Source organism: Lytechinus variegatus, chromosome 4 (assembly GCF_018143015.1).
Source record: "Lytechinus variegatus isolate NC3 chromosome 4, Lvar_3.0, whole genome shotgun sequence".
NCBI classification, from domain to species: Eukaryota; Metazoa; Echinodermata; class Echinoidea; order Temnopleuroida; family Toxopneustidae; genus Lytechinus; species Lytechinus variegatus.
This window is the reverse complement of record NC_054743.1, coordinates 11,686,450-11,708,153: the sequence shown is the minus strand read 5'-3', so window position 1 is coordinate 11,708,153 and position 21,704 is coordinate 11,686,450. Positions and strand designations below refer to the sequence as shown.

General features: G+C 36.1%; 2 protein-coding genes across 2 annotated transcripts in view; one reads left to right on the top strand and one right to left on the bottom strand.

The window, feature by feature from the left end:
• LOC121413392 (centrosomal protein of 85 kDa-like) overlaps positions 1-7,996 on the bottom strand; it is a 32,208-nt gene extending 24,212 nt beyond the window's left edge. The window contains exons 1-3 of the mRNA XM_041606190.1: positions 7,907-7,996; positions 2,926-3,023; positions 1,587-1,685 (exon numbers count right to left, since the gene is read on the bottom strand). Of these exons, the coding sequence (XP_041462124.1) occupies positions 1,587-1,685; positions 2,926-2,956 (130 nt within the window). The 5' untranslated portion in view covers positions 2,957-3,023; positions 7,907-7,996. The remainder of the gene's footprint in view (positions 1-1,586; positions 1,686-2,925; positions 3,024-7,906) is intronic.
• A 1,897-nt stretch (positions 7,997-9,893) lies between these two features.
• LOC121413391 (TPR repeat-containing protein DDB_G0287407-like) overlaps positions 9,894-21,704 on the top strand; it is a 29,095-nt gene continuing 17,284 nt past the window's right edge. The window contains exon 1 of the mRNA XM_041606187.1: positions 9,894-9,978. The gene's annotated coding sequence lies outside the window, so the exon portion shown is untranslated. The remainder of the gene's footprint in view (positions 9,979-21,704) is intronic.

Genomic DNA, 21,704 nt, shown 5'->3' with positions numbered 1-21,704 from the left:
TGTGCTCGTCAAGAACAGGGGATCTTGCATCAAGAGTTTTTAATTGTTTGAAATGTCCACTTGTTGCACTTTGATAAAGGTAGTGAAGCCCGATAACCTCGTAGTCCCAGGACTTTTAGCTTGAAATAATTAATCACTTGTGTCAAATTAATACTTGGTGCTCTGATGCAGGATGCTATTAAAAGCCCATCTTTAGTTTGGTAAATCCCCCCAATTTACATGTCTCTTTTATGGTGTGAAGGATATAAACTAGTTCAGTCTAATTCAATTTATATCAATCATAAAACACTTTGTACTAGAAATTAAAAGAGAATTTTCTTGTCAATTTTTCCAAATCATTCATGGCTGTTTATGATTGATTGTCCGGACACACAACAACTGGGTATACTGTACATTTATTTTTCACATCATTAAACTTTCCTAGTTCACAGTATAAATCGTTCTATTCTGATGAAATTTCGACATACATTGTTTGATTTTCTGAACATTTTGGAGAGGTCTCAGCCTTCATGTAGAAATTAAACATCTCTTTTCAATTCCTGCTCAACCATAAGATACCATTGGCATTGCTCTTTTAGTTTGTCTCTTTTCCTCTGTCCCCATCTCATCCATCCACCCTCAGCCTTCAGATTATATTGAAATCTGAAATCTATATTTCAACCTTCATTATTCTCCTCTATGCCTCTTTTAAAAATGATGAAAATAAATGCCTTACATTATACTTGATAAAATGTACACATTCATCCTTGCTTTTATATTTTACTCAATGAACAATATACAGTAAAAAGTCAAGGTTGCAAAGTATTCATTTATATAATTATTAAACTATTCTAAAAATCACAAGACTTGTTTTTGTCTTCTTTTTATTTTCATCATGAGTGCAGCAGGGTGCTACATAAGCACTTGCTCGATTGCCCGAGCAAGTAAAAGTTAGGGGTCGGGCAAGTGTTTTGAAGTAAAGACCAAAACTACTTGCCTGAATTGGGCAAACAAAATTTGGATTGATATGATATACATGTATTAACCCTAATTTTGGTCATGACAGGCAAGATAAAATCACTTTGGAAAAAGAAATGCAATATCAAAGTAGGTAAGTTTATAAAACCGCAAAACTTTCTTTTGAAGAGGTAAAACTTTTTTCAATGATTTTTGGGGGCAAGTGAAATTAGATTTTTGAGCAAGTATATTCCAACTATTTAAAGTTTACTTGCCCGAATGGGAAAGTGCTTCTAAAAAGTTATGTAGCACTCTGGTGCAGTTACAAAGCTCTTGGTCTAATAACCACATCCAACAATCAAATATATTTAATTTTACATACTGCCCTCTTGTGTCAAAGACAATACAGTCATGTTCAGAGAAGAAATTGTACATGTAGTAATCTGGGAGGCTACAGACACTCCTTGTTATACAGATTGATATTTTACAATGGAAATCTGCATCAAATTGCCAGGCAATTCTACATTATTAATTCAATATGAGATGCTAAAAAAGGCAAATCAATGGAACATAAAGAGGAAAATCAATACATACATGCATATTAAGTTTTTTTTTTACAAGTATGATAATGATAGGTCAAACAATTTTACCTTCTTTTGGAAATACAGGCTTTCTATCATTCCTACGAGGGCTCCCTCTGGAGGCACGGGATTGAAAGGCCATCTCCTTGGACCCTGATATACATTCACCTGTAAAGAGATATAAAGCAATATTCAAACAAACTTCAAATTGCAATAAAGTGTTTAATAAAAAGCCTTGTCATTTAAAGTACAGAACATGTTCATTTGCCGGGGGGGGGGGGGTATATTTGGCATGTTTTTTCTGCTGTTGTTACTGTGTGACTCTCATTTTGATTATCTCATCATCATACATTTAATTAACTTCATACCACCCACCACCACCACCATCATCATCATAACCACCACCAAAGGTGGAAATCTCTCCTCTAATGTAGGGGGGACAGGGGTCTGGAAAATTTGACAAGCAAAAAAAAAAAAAAAAGGTTATCAACCTAAATGTTAAATTTGACAAGCAAAAAAAAAGGTTATCACCCAAAATGTAAGGGAGTTGTGGTTGTGGTTGCGACCAAAATACATGTTTTATTTATATTTTGAATGATGTATTTCTTTCCATCATAAAAGACAAAAAAATAGTAGGGGGACATTTGATATTCTGTCCCCCTACTATTTTGGGTAGGGGGACACATCCCCCCTGAGATTTCCGCCCATGACCACCACCATCATCATAATCATTGCCATCAGGCATTATCATGTACAAGCTGTAATCAACACCATAAACACCGCCATTACTACTATCAACATCTCCGTCATATATGAACAATCTACCACCACTAACACCATCATCATATCCACCACCATCCTCCTCAACATCATCACTATCATCTTCATCACCACCAATCCACCACCATCATCATCATCGTCTACACCCATTTACAACTCATATCACGATCCAGAATATCAAAGCAGACAGTGCTTTGATATGAACGCTTGTAATTTTTTTTTTTTTTTAAATATACAATGCATTCTTGCATGAACACCTGACAAGGGTAGCAGTGCTAAAGTCATGGTATGCAGCATATAGAAATATTATATTGAGGATTATATGAATGTCGCTTCAATGCATATTATTATAATTGGCATTTATATAGCGCTTTATCAATCTACGACTGTTCAAAGCACTTCACAATTATTACCCGGTCACAGCATTCCAAGCAGCCCGTTAGGTGCAAACTTGCTAAACCAACCACAATGACGGTTGTTGCCTAGCGGTTCCCAATTAGCACCTGGGTGAGAGTGGCAAAGTGTGGATTGACGCCTTGCCAAAGGACGCTAGGCCATGGTGGCCTCTGATTACAAGGCGAGAGTCAGAACCGCTACACCACGGCGCTTCTACGAAAAAAAAAATTACCTGGTAAGTTAGTCTGCTGACTCCTTCTCATTATCTGTCTATAGTTGTCATCTAGCTATGTGTATCTTCACAAGACTTTATATCCTGCCATGTACAATCTATTGAAGAAAAAGGGGATCATAAGAGTTTCTAGATTAGTATTTCAAGATCAAATAATAAATAAAGTTGAGTTTGCATATATGTCAAAAACTTGAGTTTGCATATATCAGCCTTCTCCAAGTCAAATATTGAATTGAATTGAAAAATTGCCTTCATAGTTGAATAATAAAGTGTAGATGCAAAGCAATTATTTGTATTCTATTAAAGTAAAATCTGGTACCAAAGGATTTAACTTGGAAGAAACACAGTCACCTGTCGGCTCCACTCCAATTCACTACTGCTACACTACGCTCCACCTCCCCGAACTTCGAGACCATGAACTCGATCTGATATTCCGAGTGACAAAGTGGGATTTTATGGGGGGAAAATATAAAATTCATGCAACATCACAATCTTTAAAAACAATTACAACTAATATACTTACTTAACACAAAGTTTCACTTCTTTTCCATGCTTCTATCAGTCTCAAAATCAGTGATTTAGAGCCAACATGAAGTTCTTCACACATATAAATAATTCGCTGCCAATTTCAAAACATCGCATGCGCGAGGGTACAAGCTCGTACCAGACCCGGTACCTCGCGCATATCACATCCGCCTGCAATGTTTTGAAATCGGCAGCGAATTATTTATATGTGTGAGGAATTTCATGTTGGCTCTAAATCACCAATTCTGAGACTGATAGAAGCATGGAAAAGAATAACATTAGACAGGAATAACTGTCATTTCTGGGGATTTATTCAACAATTTCTGACATTTTACTGTAATCCTCATTCACCGACTGTAGAATGTTCGTGTGAGCTCGCCCTCCCTTTTGTCAATCCACAGTCCACAGTTTGATGTAACTTTACACATTGAATTTACACTCTAAGGATTTATAAACTACAAACTTTCAATACTTGATATTCCATGATTAAAATACTTTAAACGATATAGATGAAAATTATACTTTACCGATGTTTACTTGTCCAAGACACAGGAAAAACGATCAAAATGGCAGCCAAACTATAAAAATTTACAAACGAACGGAGAGGGCGTCAACAATTTACGAATGTGATATATCGATATTGCTTTCGATATTATACAATCTACTCCATATGCGAGCAAAACCGCTAAGATCACAGGTAGCAGACGACATTCAATATATCGAGACAATAACGATAATGACGTCATTCAAGATGGCAACTTGCAAGAAAAACCGTCAGGTCAGGTGAAAATGTCTTAGATGAAATATTTCTCGATTATCCAGAGGATTTTTCAATAACTACGGTCCAAGGTAGGCAATTACTTAAGTTATTTATATTTTTTCTGATAATGGAAACCATGAAACTGTAAATTTCACTTAAAAACAGTTTTAAATCGCGACCTATAAAATGCTAGTTTACTATACGTTGGCTGTACGTACAGGCCCCCAAGCTCTTCACTTCAGTCTATGTATGGTGAGTGGAGCCAACGTAGTTCAGCGGAACAACCAAAATATAGAGACTGAAGCTTTTGGTCTAGGAAAAGAAGTGAAACTTTGTGTAAAGTAATAGTAAGAATATCAGTTTAAATTGTTTTTAAAGATCATGATTTTGCATGAATTTTATATTTTCCCCACATAAAATCCCACCTTTGACACTCGGAATATCAGATCGAGTTCATGGTCTTGAAGTTCGGGTAGGTGGAGCGTAGTGTAGCGGTAGTGAAGTGGAGTGGAGCCGACACAAACTTCGCTCGAGGTAGGGTGACTTTAGCCAGGCGGCTTCTTGAGAGTAAAAATCGTTTACTGACGTAGGCTTACTCTCAATGAAGCCAGATCTTGCTTCTCATTCACCACTTGTTCACTGCTACCATCTGGCCTGTGGGGAATCTACAGGTAGGACTATGGTATGCCAATGTTGTACAGAGCACACACTTTGAAAAATCATTAAAACAGCACTTTTGTAACCAAAATTACTCATTTCCATACAGTTGCAATTTATTTTTCAACATGGGAATAATTTTTGTATTCACCAGAGCGCTCAAAAACTTAAATTTTTGTGTACTCCCTCTATTGGTGGAAAGTAATATGGCAAGAAAATTTTCATTTTTCAATCTCTATTTTTAAATAAGAAAAAAATCATTTAAAGAATCAAATTTACATAGTACCAAGTTATATGATGAATATATCGGAATAGCTGTAATGAAAACCGACAGTGTAAGAAAATCAAGCATTTGTCCCATACAAAAAGATAAATTATTAAAGCCAAACATTGCCACCATTATTTTGCAACACATGGGGATGTAACTGAGAACAAGGTTTAACCTTGTTCATTGAATGAGTGTCATTCACCTACATGAAGGATGCCAAAAACCTGAAACTTTCACCCCCGAGATTTCTACTTTCCTTCTAAAAGATCAAGCCCTAAATCATTTACATGGGACAAAACTTCATTTTCCGACATTTCTATGCTCTCATTAGTTTTGAACAAGAATTACCTGACGCACGCGTCTGTAACATTGGCAAAGTACAATAGGAAACAAGATGGCGGCGTAAACATCTGGCAAGTCTCTCTTGTCTTTTCACAATTTTTTTCTCATTTCTTTTATTAATTCTTGTTCAAAAATAACAACCAGAGCGTAGAAATGTCGGAAATGAAGTTTTATCCCATGTACATGATTAAGGGCTAACGTTAGATCTTTTAGAAGTAGAAATCTCGGGGGTGAAAGTTTCAGGTTTTGGCGTCTTTCATGTAGGTGAATGAGAAAGAAGACCTGGCTTTATTGAGAGTAAGCCTACGTTAGTAAATGATTTTTACTCTCAAGAAGCTGCCTGGCTAGGTGACTTAGAGTTAGACTGCAAGAGTTACCAATACCAGCACTTGTTCACTGCAACCATCCTGCCTGTGGGGAATCTACAGGTAGGACTATGGTATGCCAATGCTGTACATAGCACACACTTTAAAAAATCATTAAAATATCACTTTTGTGACCAAAATTACTCATATCCATACAGTTGCAATTTATTTTTCATTAGTAACCTGGGAATAATTTTTGTATTCACCAGATCACTCAAAAACTTGAATTTTGGACATATTTTTGTGTACGCCCTCTATTGGTGGAAAGTAATATGGCAAGAAAATTTTCATTTTTCAATCTTTATTTTTAATCAAGAAAAAAATTATTTAAAGAATTAAATTTACATAGTGCCAAGTTATATGATGAATAGCTGTAATGAAAACTGACAGTGAAAGAAAATCAAGCATTTGTCCCATATAAAAAGAGAAGCCAAACATTGCCACCATTATTTTGCCAAACATGGGTATGTAACTGATAACAAGGTAAAGGTTCTATCCACTCATTCAATGAATAAGGTTATGATATAACCTTGTTCTCACTTATATCTCCATGTGCGGACAGTTTCAAATTACACCTATCATTCATACAACTTGATTCTTATTTAAATTTGATTCTTTAAATTATTTTTTTCTTAATTAAAAATAGAGATCAAAAATGAAAATTTTCTTGCCATATTACTTTCCACCAATAGAGGGCGTACAAAATATATGCCCAAAATTCAAGTTTTTGAGCACTCTAGTCACTAGTCTAGTGAATACAAAAATTATTCCCAGACCCAAGTTACTAATGAAAAATAAATTGCAACTGTATGGAAATTAGTAATTTTGGTCACAAAAGTGATATTTTAATGATTTTTTAAGTATGTGCTCTGTACAACATTGGCATACCATAGTCATACCTGTAGTGTAGATTCCCCACAGGCAGGATGGTAGCAGTGAACAAGTGGGTTCTATCTAGTCTTGAGGACGCAATGATGATGATTTTTTTAGATATGTCATATATTTCTTCATCATTGACGTCTTGACACTCTCTCCATAGTGTCTTCAGCGAAGGACCAAAACAAAGATGGATTCCCCCCAAAAATCCATCTTTTTAAACCGAAGTCAAGATAATTCATTTAATTTTATTAATTCTTACACCTTCCTACGCCTAATGCGTAGGAAGGTTTTAAATATTACTATTTAAAAATGTAAAAAAATGAAGATTTCTTACCTAACTGATGCCGCGTAGACCCCTCGTTCCACATGTAAACAACGGAAATACAATAGCGTCGACCCTTGAACCGCTTATGTATGACGTACTTCCGGAAAGCAATGCCGTCTTAACGAACAATTTAGAGATAAAAAATCTTATTTAACAAATATTAAAATTTATTTTGTGATCATAAATACGACAACTCCATATGAATTATTTATGATCACAAAATAAATTTTAATATTTGTTAAATAAGATTTTTTATCTCTAAATTGTTCGTTAAGACGGCATTGCTTTCCGGAAGTACGTCATACATAAGCGGTTCAAGGGTCGACGCTATTGTATTTCCGTTGTTTACATGTGGAACGAGGGGTCTACAAGGCATCAGTTAGGTAAGAAATCTTCATTTTTTTACATTTTTAAATAGTAATATTTAAAACCTTCCTACGCATTAGGTGTAGGAAGGTGTAAGAATTAATAAAATGAAATGAATTATCTTGACTTCGGTTTAACTTTAAAAAGATGGATTTTTTTGGGGAATCCATCTTTGTTTTGGTCCTTCGCTGAAGACACTAAGGAGAGAGTGTCAAGACGTCAATGATGAAGAAATATATGACATATCTAAAAAAATCATCATCACTGCGTCCTCAAGACTAGGTTCTATCATAACCTGTCCTTGTTCATTGAATGAGTGAATACCAGTTAGACTTACCGGTACATGAATTTATAGGCATGGGACCACAACAACTTTTTTTCTCACTCTCATCTCTGCGAAGATCTAGAATTACTGAGAAATATGTCAATTAATTAATATCAAGGACATTAAGTGAAACATCTACAATTAAAACACACATTCATAATGTACATACCAATACAGGGATATCTCAGATATAATGAACAAAAGTTCAACTTTCTGTAAATAGACTTCCTCAATTTGAAAAGTTGCTGCAAAGTGTATGGTGTCGCTGAAACGTCAAATCAAAAGAGAAAAAAATCAGAATACCAAGGTATGGGTAAATATTTTTTTTTTTTACGGAATCCCAAAAGGCACATCGATGAAAATACAGATTATGTCATCATAGCAATTTTTTAATTTTTATGGTGGCAGAAAATAAGGGGTGTCGATCCTGGGGGGGGGCAGGGGGCGATCACCCCACCAACGAAAATATTGGGGGCAAGCATAGCATTTTGCCATTTTGCCCTCCCCCCAAAAATATATATGAAACAAAGATATTGGAAAAATAAACATATACAATGTACAATTTGTTTTTTACATCTATAGTATAATACAAAATTATGATTTTCTGTGCGCTCCAGGCAGGAAATGATTCCATATGGAACTTTTGTAAAGGTATATTTACGCAGGAATTTCAATATATTGAATTCTTTTTTTGCCAACGAATAAACAAGAAAATGCAAATGCTTTTTATTGGCAGATCCAGGTGAGTTATGTATACCCCTAAGTTGTTTTAAAAAAACTACTAAAATTTCATTACAGTTTTATCATAAATTTCAGCTTGCTGCGATTTGCACTCGCATAATTATATGAACCAATGTATCCTATTCAATTCATAATTAAAAAAAGTTCTTAAAGAACAAGTCCACCCCAACAAAAATATTTGAATAAAAAGAGAAAAATCCAACAAATTCCATAAAAAATAGCATCTCGCGCCTTGTGCTTGCATTATTTTTTCCCTTTTCCATTACTGCACATTTTTATATGTATATATATATATATATATAAAATATATTTAAAAACATGCTTTAAAAATTTTATTCTCACGTACTCTCCATTATCGATATGAAAAGTTTTCAGCTAGCGCTTTGTGCTCGTATTAATTGTTTAGTTAGATAACATCTTATAGTTAGATGTCCGGTTTTAAGTTCTGAATCCCCCCCCAAAAAAAAAAAAATGAATAAAAAAATTAGCTCGACTTTCGAGCTCCCATTAATTTTTAAGTGAGAAATAGACCCGGGGGGCCAGTTACATTGACGAGTGGATACCATGCGCGACCAAAAAAACACGTAAAAAGGATGTCCTTTTCACGATAGGGCACGTTACGTACGTAACGTGATAAGGGTGTCAAAAACACCAAAATAATGAAAAAAGGGTATCTATTTCGCTAGGAAAATTACGTGTTTAGGGTCGAATTTGCGGGGATGATAAAACAAAATTAAAATGTTTTATAAAGGATGTCCTTTTTGCCCCAACACTACGTGTTTAGAGTCCTATTTGCGCGAGGGGTAGACGGTGGGGTCGTACTAAACCAAATAAGGCAAAGCCGACGACCGAAGGACCCGTAACAATAAAACATTCCTGTACTTGTTTAGGGGTTCATTTCAGGGAATATTTGCCAAGAGTATCGTTTTGTTTCCAATACTTATTAAGGGTATAGGGTTTCACACGCCAATACTTGTTAAGGGGTGCATTTTCAGAATATGGAAATTACGTGTTTAGGGTGCTTTTCGAGACTCCATGGTCGCGCATGGTATCCACTCGTGAATGGAAGTGGCCCCCCCGGGGAAATAGACTAGATTTTCCCCGAGATGTTCCCCTAAAAATGTTTGAATAAAAAGAGAAAAATCCATAGATAACATCTTAGATGTCCGGTTTTAAGGTCTGAATCCCTCCCCCCCCAAAAAAAAATGAATAAATAAAATTAGCTCGACTTCCGAGCTCCCATTAATTTTTAAGTGAGAAATAGACTAGATGTTCCCCTATACATCTGTTATTTTTTTCTGCCACTTCCACCGGAACCACTCATCTGTGAACCTGCAAAATTCATATTTTCCATCTTTCAATATTTGGCTCATTTGAAGACAGCATACGCTAGCTGACGATATTTCGACAAGACGAAAGAGCAAAAGGGAGTAAACTAAACAATTTGTTCGCAACTCTTCGCATATATCTAAATTCTAGTGATGCTCAATCTGATATAAGGTAGGCAAATCATCATCAAATTTCTGCAATAACATAAGGATTCACGGTTTCAGAAAAACACATATTGGCAATTCGCCTTTTAAGGCTTCATGAGTAGGGACAGTGATTTTCCGCGATCGCGGAAAACGGACGGAATTCACGGAAAATGCTTTTTGAAACGGAAAGTGGCATTTCAAACGGAAAATCACGGAAAACGCATTTTCCCTCAAAATACACAGAATAGCAACAGAAATTACTCCAAAATCACAACAAAATGAGAATATTAAATGGCCACAAAACCCCAGAAAACACGATCTCACTTCGCAACAATCATGACAATTCACAAATCATGACTGCACCCGACATCAGCTCACTCGATTGTACAGTACCCCACGCCCGTACCCGGCCTGCCGGCCGGGTTGGGCTTCACTGCATGCACTGTACCAAAGATCGTTCCAACTATGAACGGTCGTGTGTTGCTGCCCTCTACGTTTGAAGATGTAACAGCACGATATCGTGGTCTTAAAATCCAAGATGGCGGATCGGCAAAAGCCGACCCAACGTCAAAAGCCGTTGACTGATGATAACGATGTCAAAAAAAACCCCAAATTATCGATGAAAAATCATTTCACCGTGAAATAATGCTAATGATGTGAGAGGTGAGGATGTATGCATGCTAAATGTCTTTGTAAAAATATTATTTACACCCGCATAGATCCGATTAGAACGGATTCTATTGTGTTGTTGGTACAGTAGCAGATACAAAGTTGGACTAGTGCGAGTGTACGTGTAATTTTGCTATTCAATGTGGAAACGGAATTGTCACTTTTCCGTGTGTACAAAGTCTATGGGGAAACGGAATTTCCGTTTTCTGACGTGCTGAAACGGAATTTGAGATTTTCTGAAACGGAAAAGGCAATTTTTTGAAACGGAAAATCACTGTCCCTACATGAGCACCCCGCAGTGATTGTGGCCGATGCGAGCACCACGCGCACGGCCTTGCCATGGCATGCCTTGGCGTGGGCATGGTGCGAGACAGTCGGTCAACCGACGGCCGACCGCTGCTGGCTCCCGGGTCGGGATCTCTTTTCTGTATTTGGTTGTTCCGCTGGGGATGATAGTAAAATGTCAGAAATTGTTAAATAAATCCCCAGAAAGGACGGTTATTCCTGTATATCTTGCTGGGCCTGGGCGTTGGTACGGGCATATTAATATCAAGGACAGGCCAGGGTGGGCGGATTCAGAACCAATTTTTATTCCTTTCGGCAGCTTCAAGGACAAGCCAGGTAAACAAGTTCGAACTTCAGACAGAGTTGACAAGTAGTTGAGTGTGTGACATTGATAATGTTAATTAATATCATGATATTTGATGTTGGCTAGTTGCGGAGTGTGACAAGGGCATGGGTTGGTTGGTTGGTGTTGGAGTTAAGTTGGCGCTCTTCAATCTGATAATCTGCACCAGGTCGTTTCCGAGTTAGAATCTAGTTGCTTAATTCCTGCTTCATTGTCCTCGGCGTTAGACTAGTCTAACCTGTCAATATAGCGAGGTGCAATATCATAATTAAGATTAGTTACCTCCACCATTAAATTGTGCATTTTTGTACTTCATACTATGCAAACTTTTATAAGAAGCTAGGTCAATTTTAGTATTCTAAGAATTAACATCACTAATCATCAGAACAAAAGGAAGAGAGATCAGTGGAATATTCTTATTCGAATCTCTATTTTTTTCACATAATTCAGGATGACTTTATAATCTGCATTTCTTCCCAATAATGTCGCTAGGTCTGATATTAGCTTGTTTAATTTCAGGCTTCTTTGCATAGTTCTTCTTTCTCTTTCATATTGAAAAAAAAATGGCGCTCGTGTGTGGATACTGGGTTGCAGATTTCTATATATAATCCTAAAAAATCACTTGGACTTCGGGAACATCCTATCTTAATTAAACATATTTTGACATCTGTGAGTATTAAACATTTCATACAGAGCATTTTTACAAATGATCAAGATTAAGAAATTGAAAAATTAATGAGTTAAATAAGGGCTAGCAGTGTCTACTTCTTGAGCCAGTCCCAATCACTGACTTTTGTGTTGGTTTATTCAGAGTGGTTGTGTGTGTTGAATTGACTCTAGATTATCGTCAATCTTGATCGTGAGTGTTTGATAATTCTGCTTTTAAGCTGCATTTCATGCATAAATACTGTATTTTGTGCTTTGAAGAATTTTAGCTGTTTCAGCCTTATCTATTTTGGTTTGATCATCTGGTTTGGTGTACGTGTGCTTGCTATTAAAGTATGACTGGAAAAGGGAAGAATAAGCATGATAGGAAGGGCAGTCCTGGCCCAAAAAATGTGGGAACTCCAACTACCACCACTTCTCATGCCTCTGCAGCTGGCGGTATTATTACCCGTTCATCTAGTTCAAGCCAGCTTGGAGCTAGCTCTAGTCAGGTTGCGAATCAGAATGGTAGGGTCAGAGATAGTGGTAGCCAGGAGGGAAATGCTAGCCAGTCCCGTGGAAATGCTTTGAGTCATTCGGCCTCAGGTGGAGTAGATTTTTGTTTGGAATGTCTGGAAGTTGTTACGCATATTGACAATGCCATCTTGTGTCAGGGTTGTGATGGTTGAGTTCATCAGAATTGTGCTAATATTTCTGCGCCGGAGTATCGTCTTATGAACCGCGGGTCTCCTAATCTCATGTGGTTTTGCTGTGATTGCCATTCAAAGGTCAGTGTATCCGCCAAAAAAGATCATGTAAGTGATATGGATCCCTCTGTTGAAGCGATGCAAAGTATTATTGGCGAATTGGTGAAGAAGATCGATGCTCTTACTTCTCATGTCATGATGTTAGAGAAATCTTCTACAAAGGTAGAAAACATTGAGGCACTTGTGGAGGAGAAGGTTAAGAAGTACATGGAAGAGAGTAAGGATCAGGCAGAGAGGGAATGTAATGTAATCCTTCATAATGTCCCTGAGTTGGATTCTGACGAGGTTAAGGATCGTGTTGCACATGATTTTGACCAAACCAAAATGATCCTCAACCAGCTCAATGTCCCAGATGCAGTTGTGGTACAAAAGCCAATTCGTCTTGGCAAGAAAGTGGCTGGTAAATCTCGGCTCCTGAGAATCTCGTTTGCTGATAAGAGTGCCAAGAAGAATGTGCTATCTCAGGCTTCCAAGCTGCGTGGAAATCCGAATGGAGTAATTAGCAATGTGTACGTTACTCCTGACCTAACTTACCAGCAGCGCGTTGAGAATAGAAAACTCCGTGAAGAACTCAAGCAAAGAAAAGAGGCTGGAGAACAAAACCTCAAGATAAGCCATGGGAAGATTGTGCAGGCTACCCCTGCCTTTCGACCAAATGGCGCCGGGGAACCTGGACCAAGCGTCCAGCAGTAGTGGCCCAGTACAGAGGCCGCCAACTGTAAATAATGTAAATAGTCATAATGTAAATAGTCGTAGGTTAGATAGTACAAATTTACATCGTAAAAAAGTTAATAGTAAGAAAAGTTCAAATTCATCTCCAGTGTCTAATTTAAGTTCTAGCATAAAATGTGTTTACACTAATGCAGATTCATTGCGCAACAAAATGTCTGAACTAAAAGCTCTCGTTAAGAAAGAGAAACCTCATATCATAGCAATCACTGAGGCAAAACCAAAACACTTCAGAGACTTGTGCGATGAAGACTTTACATTGGAAGGTTTTACATTTTATCACACAAACATTGACAAGGCTGTTGGTAGAGGTATTGTATTGTATGTTCATGAGTCATTGAATGTAAATCAAGTGAGTTTTGAGGGATTTCATTTTGAGGAAGCAGTCTGGCTTGAACTGTGTTTGAAGCAATCTGATAAGCTGTTAATCGGTTGTGTTTACAGGAGTGATAGTGCTGCTTGTGGAAATAATGAGAAACTCCGTCGTTTGATCTCGCATGTTTCAGATTTGAATTATAGCCATTTACTTGTACTGGGTGATTTTAACTACCCAGAGATTGATTGGGACTCTTGGACAACTTCAAAGAGTGAAGCAAGTGAAGAATTTAAATTCATTGAATGTGTAAGGGATGCTTTCCTGTTTCAACATGTTTCTGATCCTACAAGGTTTCGATTCAATTCTAGACCAAATGTCCTTGATTTGATCTTTACTAGTGAAGAAGGCATGCTGGCCAATCTTGTACATTGCAGTCCTTTAGGACTAAGTGATCATTCTGTCTTGGTTTTTGATTTACTTTGTTATGCTGATTATAGTTCAAATGAGAAAAAAGGTTTGTGTATGATAAAGGTAACTTTGGAGGTATGAGAGAGAAATTAAGCTCCGTAAACTGGGAAAAAGAACTATCGGCAATGGATGATGTAAATCAGCAGTGGTCTCATGTTTTGAGTCTAATTGATGAAGCTGAGGACGAATTTATTCCTTCTGTAGTAACATGTGGTAAACATGCATGGGGCAAAGGAAAAGATTTCCCAGTTGATTATGACACATTGAAATTGATTAAGAAGAAGCACAGAGCCTGGGAAAGATATATTAGAGACAAAACTGTAGAAAAGAAGAAAACTTATAACACAATCAGAAATAAAGTGAAGACAGCAACAAGACATTGTCAAAAACGATATGAGTCAAACATTGCCAAGGAAGTAAAATCTAATCCTAAGAAATTCTGGCAGTATGCAAAATACAAGACAAAAGTAAAGAGTGGAATACCACCACTCTACCAAGATGGAACTGGAAGTAGTAAAACATTGACAGAATCAGATGTAGGGAAATCAAATGCACTATTGAAACATTTTTCTAGTGTCTTTACTAAAGATCCTGATGGACCACTCCCATCTGTTAAATGTCATGACGTTCACATACTAGACACAATTGTAATTACTGAAGAGTGTGTATTTAAGAAACTAGAGAGTTTGAATATATCCAAATCACCAGGGCCAGATGGGTTGCATCCCCGTGTCTTGCGTGAACTGGCACCTGTTCTTGCAAAACCATTGAGTATTATTTACTCAAACTCTCTTGCATCAGGCGTAGTACCAAATGTGTGGAAAAAGGCCAACGTCAGTGCCGTATTCAAAAGGGGTGATCGTAAACTCCCTTCTAACTACAGACCAATAAGTCTAACATGTATTGTATGTAAAATCATGGAGTCTATCCTGAGGGATGAAATATATGAGCATGTGAAGAGCAACAATCTTCTCAGTTCAAAACAATTTGGATTTGTATCTGGACGATCAACAATGTTGCAGTTACTCAATGTGTTAGATGATTGGACAAATATGTTGGAGGTTGGTGGTGCAGTTGATGTCATCTACCTAGATTTCATGAAAGCTTTTGATAAGGTCCCACACCAAAGACTTTTAGCCAAAGTTGAGGGATTTGGCATATCTAAGCTCATATGCGAGTGGGTTAGGTCATTTCTTGTTGGTCGACAGCACCGTGTTTGTGTGAATGGTGTGTTCTCTGACTGGGCTGATGTAACCAGCGGAATACCGCAAGGGAGTGTCCTCGGACCCCTGCTTTTTGTAATGTACATTAATGATCTACCAGATCAGATATTGTCAAGTACTGTTCATTTATTTGCAGATGACACCAAGTTATACAAGCATGTAAAAAATGACAGAGATGCTGAGTTATTACAAGCGGACTTAAATCGTCTAGTTTCATGGTCAGACAAGTGGCTATTAAAGTTCCATCCGGATAAATGTTGTGTACTTACAATAGGTAAAAGAAATGATGATTCCAATGACTATACAATGACACATGATAATGCCTCACATAATCTATCACAAGTTGAAACTAGTAAAGATTTAGGAGTGATCGTTGACACAAAGCTTAGTTTTGACCAGCACTTTCAGTCAAAGATAAATAAAGCCAATAGGCTAATGAATCTTATTAGAAGAACATTTGTTTATCTTCACAAGGAGAACTTCTTGCTCCTATACAAAGCATTGATTAGACCTCATTTGGAGTATGCTCATGCAGTATGGAGTCCATACTTAAAGAAACATATTCAAGCAATAGAAAATGTACAAAGAAGGGCCACTAAGTTGGTACCTGAGGTTAAGAACCTCCCATATGAACAAAGGTTGATTCAACTAAAACTTCCTACATTAGCTTATCGCCGTGCGCGAGGAGACATGATCGAAACATACAAGTTATTTCACAGGTATGACCAGGAAGTAGTGCCAGATTTGGGACAGGTGCAGGGGCCTACCAGGGGTCATGATAAAAAATTGTACATTCCGAGGTCAGTAACTGAGAAACGTAAGAATTCCTTTTACATAAGAATGAGGAAACCTTGGAATAGCCTAAGTAATGAATTAGTAAATGCACCCAGTGTCCACAGCTTCGAGAATGGATTGGATAAGTATTGGAGATGTGAACCTGTGAAGTTCAAGTTTGATGCTGACCCACCAGGACATGACCCGGCCAACCTAAAAAGGAGACAGAATTTGGAACTGAATATAGAGTCTTAGACTGCGTTCAGAAGCATCCATAGGTATCCATAGGTATCCATATTTCTTACATTGTAGTAAAACATATTTTATGGACCATGGTAGACAGGAATAACCGTCATTTCTGGGGATTTATTCAACAATTTCTGACATTTTACTGTAATCCCCATTCACCGACGTTAAAGTGTCCGTGTGGGCTCCTATTTGTTATAACACCAGCACCTTTGGCCGACCAGAGTCCAAAGTTTGAGGTTCTATAACACATCGAGGTTACAATTTAAGAATATTTTAAATACAAATTCAAAATAGTTAATTATTCTATTTTAACATTCTTTAAACGATATAGATGAAAATGCATGAAAATTATACTTTACCGATGTTTAGTTGGGTACGACACAGGAAAACAGGTCAAAATGGCAGCCAAACAATGTACGAGTGTGATATCGATATTGCATTCCACCAGCACACCTACAAGGTAACAATACGATACGATACACTCACGAAGACAAACGATAATAGTTATAATCGCGATATATCGAGACATTAACAGTTTTAAATCGCGATCTATAAAACGCTAGTTCAGTATAAAGCTATACGTTGTCTGTAGCCACGGACCCCCAACCACTTCAGTCTATGTATGGTGAGTGGAGCCAACGCAGTTCAGCGGAACAACCAAAATACAGAGACTGAAGCTTTTGGTCTAGGACCATGGCTGTCTTGGCCATGATGATGGGAAGGGGTAAATCTGAAAATTAAATTTAAAAGTAGGATCTTGTCCCGTTTGATCAAATTTCTGTTTGCTTGTAACTGATTGGGAGGTAGAACATTTTTATTGTCAGTGATTACAATAATTTTTTTTAATTGTCATGCTGAGGACAAGTAGCTTTTCTGTATTAAAGTTAAAATTCTACAAATAAAATTCCATTGACAGGATGATGGAGTGCACAAATGCTTGTTTACCTTCAATTGGATGACTTCCCCTCTCCTTTTATGCTCTTTTCCACTCTATTTTTTGTTCTCTTTAAATTTCAAATTTGAAGTGGTTTTTTTTATCATCATCATCCGTTAAAGTACAGTCCACAAGGCTGGTGTATCAAAATATATGAAAAAAAAGAAAAAATACAGGCAATCCGTCAAAATAGATATTCCTGTAAGATTATAAATTACATGTTTCATATCACGTTCACAGTAATGACATTAATAATCATGTGTGAACAGGTACAGTGACAAACAAAGGGGATTTATCAAAACGAGGAATGGGCTTTAAAGTAGAAAAAAAAGAATAAGAAAATCTTACATGTACATCGGGATAGACAAGCAATATTTAAGAAAATTTTAGCTTTATAAGGAGAAAGGGAGTGAGAGAGAGAAGGTGACTTGATTTTTTTTTGCTGTGTCATTGTGCCAGATATAAGCAAGTTTATGATACATGTATAATGATTCAGCACTTTAGCTAAGTGTGTAAGTGTAATAAGGGGATGAATCACAAACACTGACACTACAGGCCTACTACTTTTACAAAAGAAGGTAAAATTGATTTTGTTTTCATCAGTTTGGGTTTTTTGTGCATTTGTAATGGGAGACATTTTCATTAACCCCTAAATGGCCTGAGCTGTTATAAAGTGCATTGTCTGTGGATGGGGGGGGGGGATTATTTGGCCTCTCCCTCAGATCTCTGCTATTGATCATATGATCCTGATGAAAGTTATACAATATAATCTACTGAGTTGTGTAGCTAATTGCTAAAATTATTCAAATTTTGATTTATGTATCTGTGAATTTGGCTGTCAATCATTAAATAAAGCTCTGAACTTAAAGGGATGCTTCAGGCTGAAGATGTTGGAGAAAAATTCACAGAGCAAAATGCTGAAAATTTAATCAAAATCGGATAACAAATAAAAATTGAATTTTAAAGATTTGTATTATTCCGGTAAAACAGTTCTAAGCATGTCTTCAAGAATATTCATTGGGTAGGCAGATGATGTCATATCCCCCTTGTTCTTTTGTATAGTATTATATGAAATTATGTTTATTCAAAAAATTTTCTACCAATAACTTAAAAACAATTTGATTGACAACTGATGTGCATACTACTGCAACTAATTTCATTATATTGGAGACACATCATGTGTGACAGAAATGAAACAATTATGATTTCATGTAATAACTTTAGAAAAAGGAAAGTGGGATGTGACATCATCAGCCAACCTAATGAATATTCATTATGTGCATGTAATTGTTTTCACAAAATATTGCTGCTACATGTAAACTCAAAAGTTCAATAACTTTTTATTTGTTTTATAAATTTGATGAAATTTTATTTTCAACATTTTGCACTGTAAATTTCACTCTATTTATTTAGATGTAAATATTGTCAGCATGGAGTATCCATTTAATACTGACTTTTGGTATCTATAGGCACTTGATAGAATTTACAGAAAATGTACTTTAAAGATTTGTCTTTAAAGTATCTTAGTTGTTTTTCAATATCTTATACATTTCTTTGTCTTACTTTTTATTACAAAATTTTTTCCAGTGGAAATTGCAAGCAGGACTATTTTGATCATACTTGTATTGTGATACATGTAGGAATTCTATTTTTCTTAATCAGGAACTACATGTAAAAGTAGAAATACATTGTAATGATACTTTTATGAATTTTGTGTAGATAACAAATTTGCATTCAAGTTGAAGTTTATTTATAAATTCAAAACCAAAAGCACCACTTTATAATCAAAATGAATATACATACAATGTAAATGAGTTCATAAACATGTATCAACTTGCGAGCGGGGCCCTGGAATACTTAACATAACATAAAAATATATATACTAATCTATAAAATACAAAAAAGATAAAAAGATTTATATAAGGTTAAGATGCTAAACTAGAATGGAAAACTATTTTATAAACATACATATATACGCGCACACCCCCATCAACCCACACATGCACATACTGAGTCCAATGTTGCCTATGTTGGTCATCAACTTAAATGCAAAAAAGTACTAAATTGAAGGAAAATCGTAATCTTTCATGAAAATAAGTTTTGGATAACCTTTTGAACATGGAAAGAGTTACTATTTTTCATATCAATAGGTAAACTGTTCCACCTTTTAATGCAGGGTATATGAAAGGTGGTCAGAGTGATACATGTATTATAATTATAAAGAAATGAATTAAATTAAGCATTGATTACAACAGAGACGCAATAAAAATTTAGATGTTTTAATTGGGATACATGTAGCTATGTTGGATCTTATAAATTGCATTTTTCACAAGAGAGCTCTTTTAACATTTGAAAAACCAAAACTTAAACTAAAGAGGCTTTAAAGTTTGATATTGGAGCCAAGTTTACTGTTCATCAGTGCACCATTATTTGATACATTTATAGAGGACATTGACCTTTGTTCATCCCATTTGCATAATTTGTATCAAATTGTCCTGACTCCTCAGTACACAAATAGTGTGAACATGTAGATGTACACAGTATGTTGAAATATTCTGTTTGTTTTTCCTCAGGCAGGGAAGTAGCCTATAAAACTACTCTTCAAATTCAAAAACACTGATAATCCGAATCTTCAATGTCCCTAATGCTTTGTTCCCACTGTTATGCTATCCATTATGAACACCACAATTTGCTTTCCGTATTTGATAATGAGAATTTGTGAACTGTTAACCAAAATATCAGTATGTTTGCAATGACTGATCTGATACGATCACTATGATTATACCATGATTAAGATGAATAAGATCCCTTGATTAAGATCACAGTTTCAATCACGGGAATCATAGAAGTGGGAACTAGGTATTAGATTTTCAGTCCTTTAACTTTCAGTAATGTATTAGAATCTTTGCAGTTAGAATTTTCTCTTCATACACTTATCCCTGACAATTATATCAATTTCATATCCTTGAATGTTTCACAGCATCCAGTCATTCTCTATTCAGTTGGTTGCATCTGAACTGAAGTAGCTTACACTGTATATGATGCAACTTACAGAAAGATTGGCATAAAAAATATCTTTGCTTATTGACAAAATAAAGCAGAGAGAGTGAGGAGGGATACCATAGTGGGAGCAGGGGAGAGAAAGAGAAATCTGTAGAAGACTATCTGTCTATAAAGAATTGGGTGTTGTGGCGTGCGCCTGTAATCCAAGCTGTGGGGAAGTTACAAATTGATGCAGAGGTTCGAGCCCTGGTCAGGTCTTTCGGATGGTGATGTTAAAGGTCAGTCCCAGATGTGAATAATCATATCTGATTGATACATGTCTGACAAAACTCAAATACACACAGAATGCTTTTCCCTCCAGAGTCACACAGGGACCTGTCTATAATAATAATAATAATAATAAACAGTTCTTGTATAGCGCATATCACAATTATGAATAATGTCTCTATGCGCTTCCAAAGGACTTGGATATTATTCTATTATTATACTAGTCTATATTCACTGCCTGCTGATGATTTATACCATCTACCTGGTTAGAAGCATTTTCTAGAGCAGTCCTTCCATGTGATATTATTTTAATTCACATTCATCCAAAGGTATTTTAAAAAGCTACATTTGAACTCTATCCATACCAGGTTATCTTGTATGCCTCTGCCCAATGAAGGTGATTGCAGTAGTCAGTATACTTAAAGGAAACCAAAACCCAAGAAGAGAAGTAATCTAATTGGAAAGATTAAAATGGGAGGAACAATTTAAAAAAAAGTTTCATCAAAATCGGTTATGAAATAAGCAAGTTATAGACGATTAAAAAGTCTTGTTGTACTTACTATGTGGATCCTCAAATTGGCAAACGTGCTTCACAATGGCTGATTTTTGGGACAACTCTCCATTTGTTTTGTACACATATTTTCAGATTTTCCCCTTTATTTTACATATTTCACATCTCCTCCGGACCTTGACATATATGTTGTGGAATATATTTTCCCCTGACATAATGTATGTTGTGCTCAAAAGGAGGCAAGATGCAATTTGAATGATAAAGAGGAAAATCTGAAAATTTGTGTACAAAACAAATGGAGAGTTGTCCACAAAATCAGCAATTTTGAAGTAAGTTTGCCAATTTGAGGATGCCCTTAGAAAGTACAACAAGAGTTTTCAAACTTCCATAACTTGCTTATTTCATAACCGATTTTGATGAATCTTTTTTTTAATTGTTCCTCTCATTTTACTCCAATAAGATTACTTCTCTTCTTGGGTTTTGGTTTCCTTTGAGCTTTCATTAATATATCTAAAGGATATGTTCCCCTTTGGAATATCTTTGACACTCTTCAATATAATACTTTGCA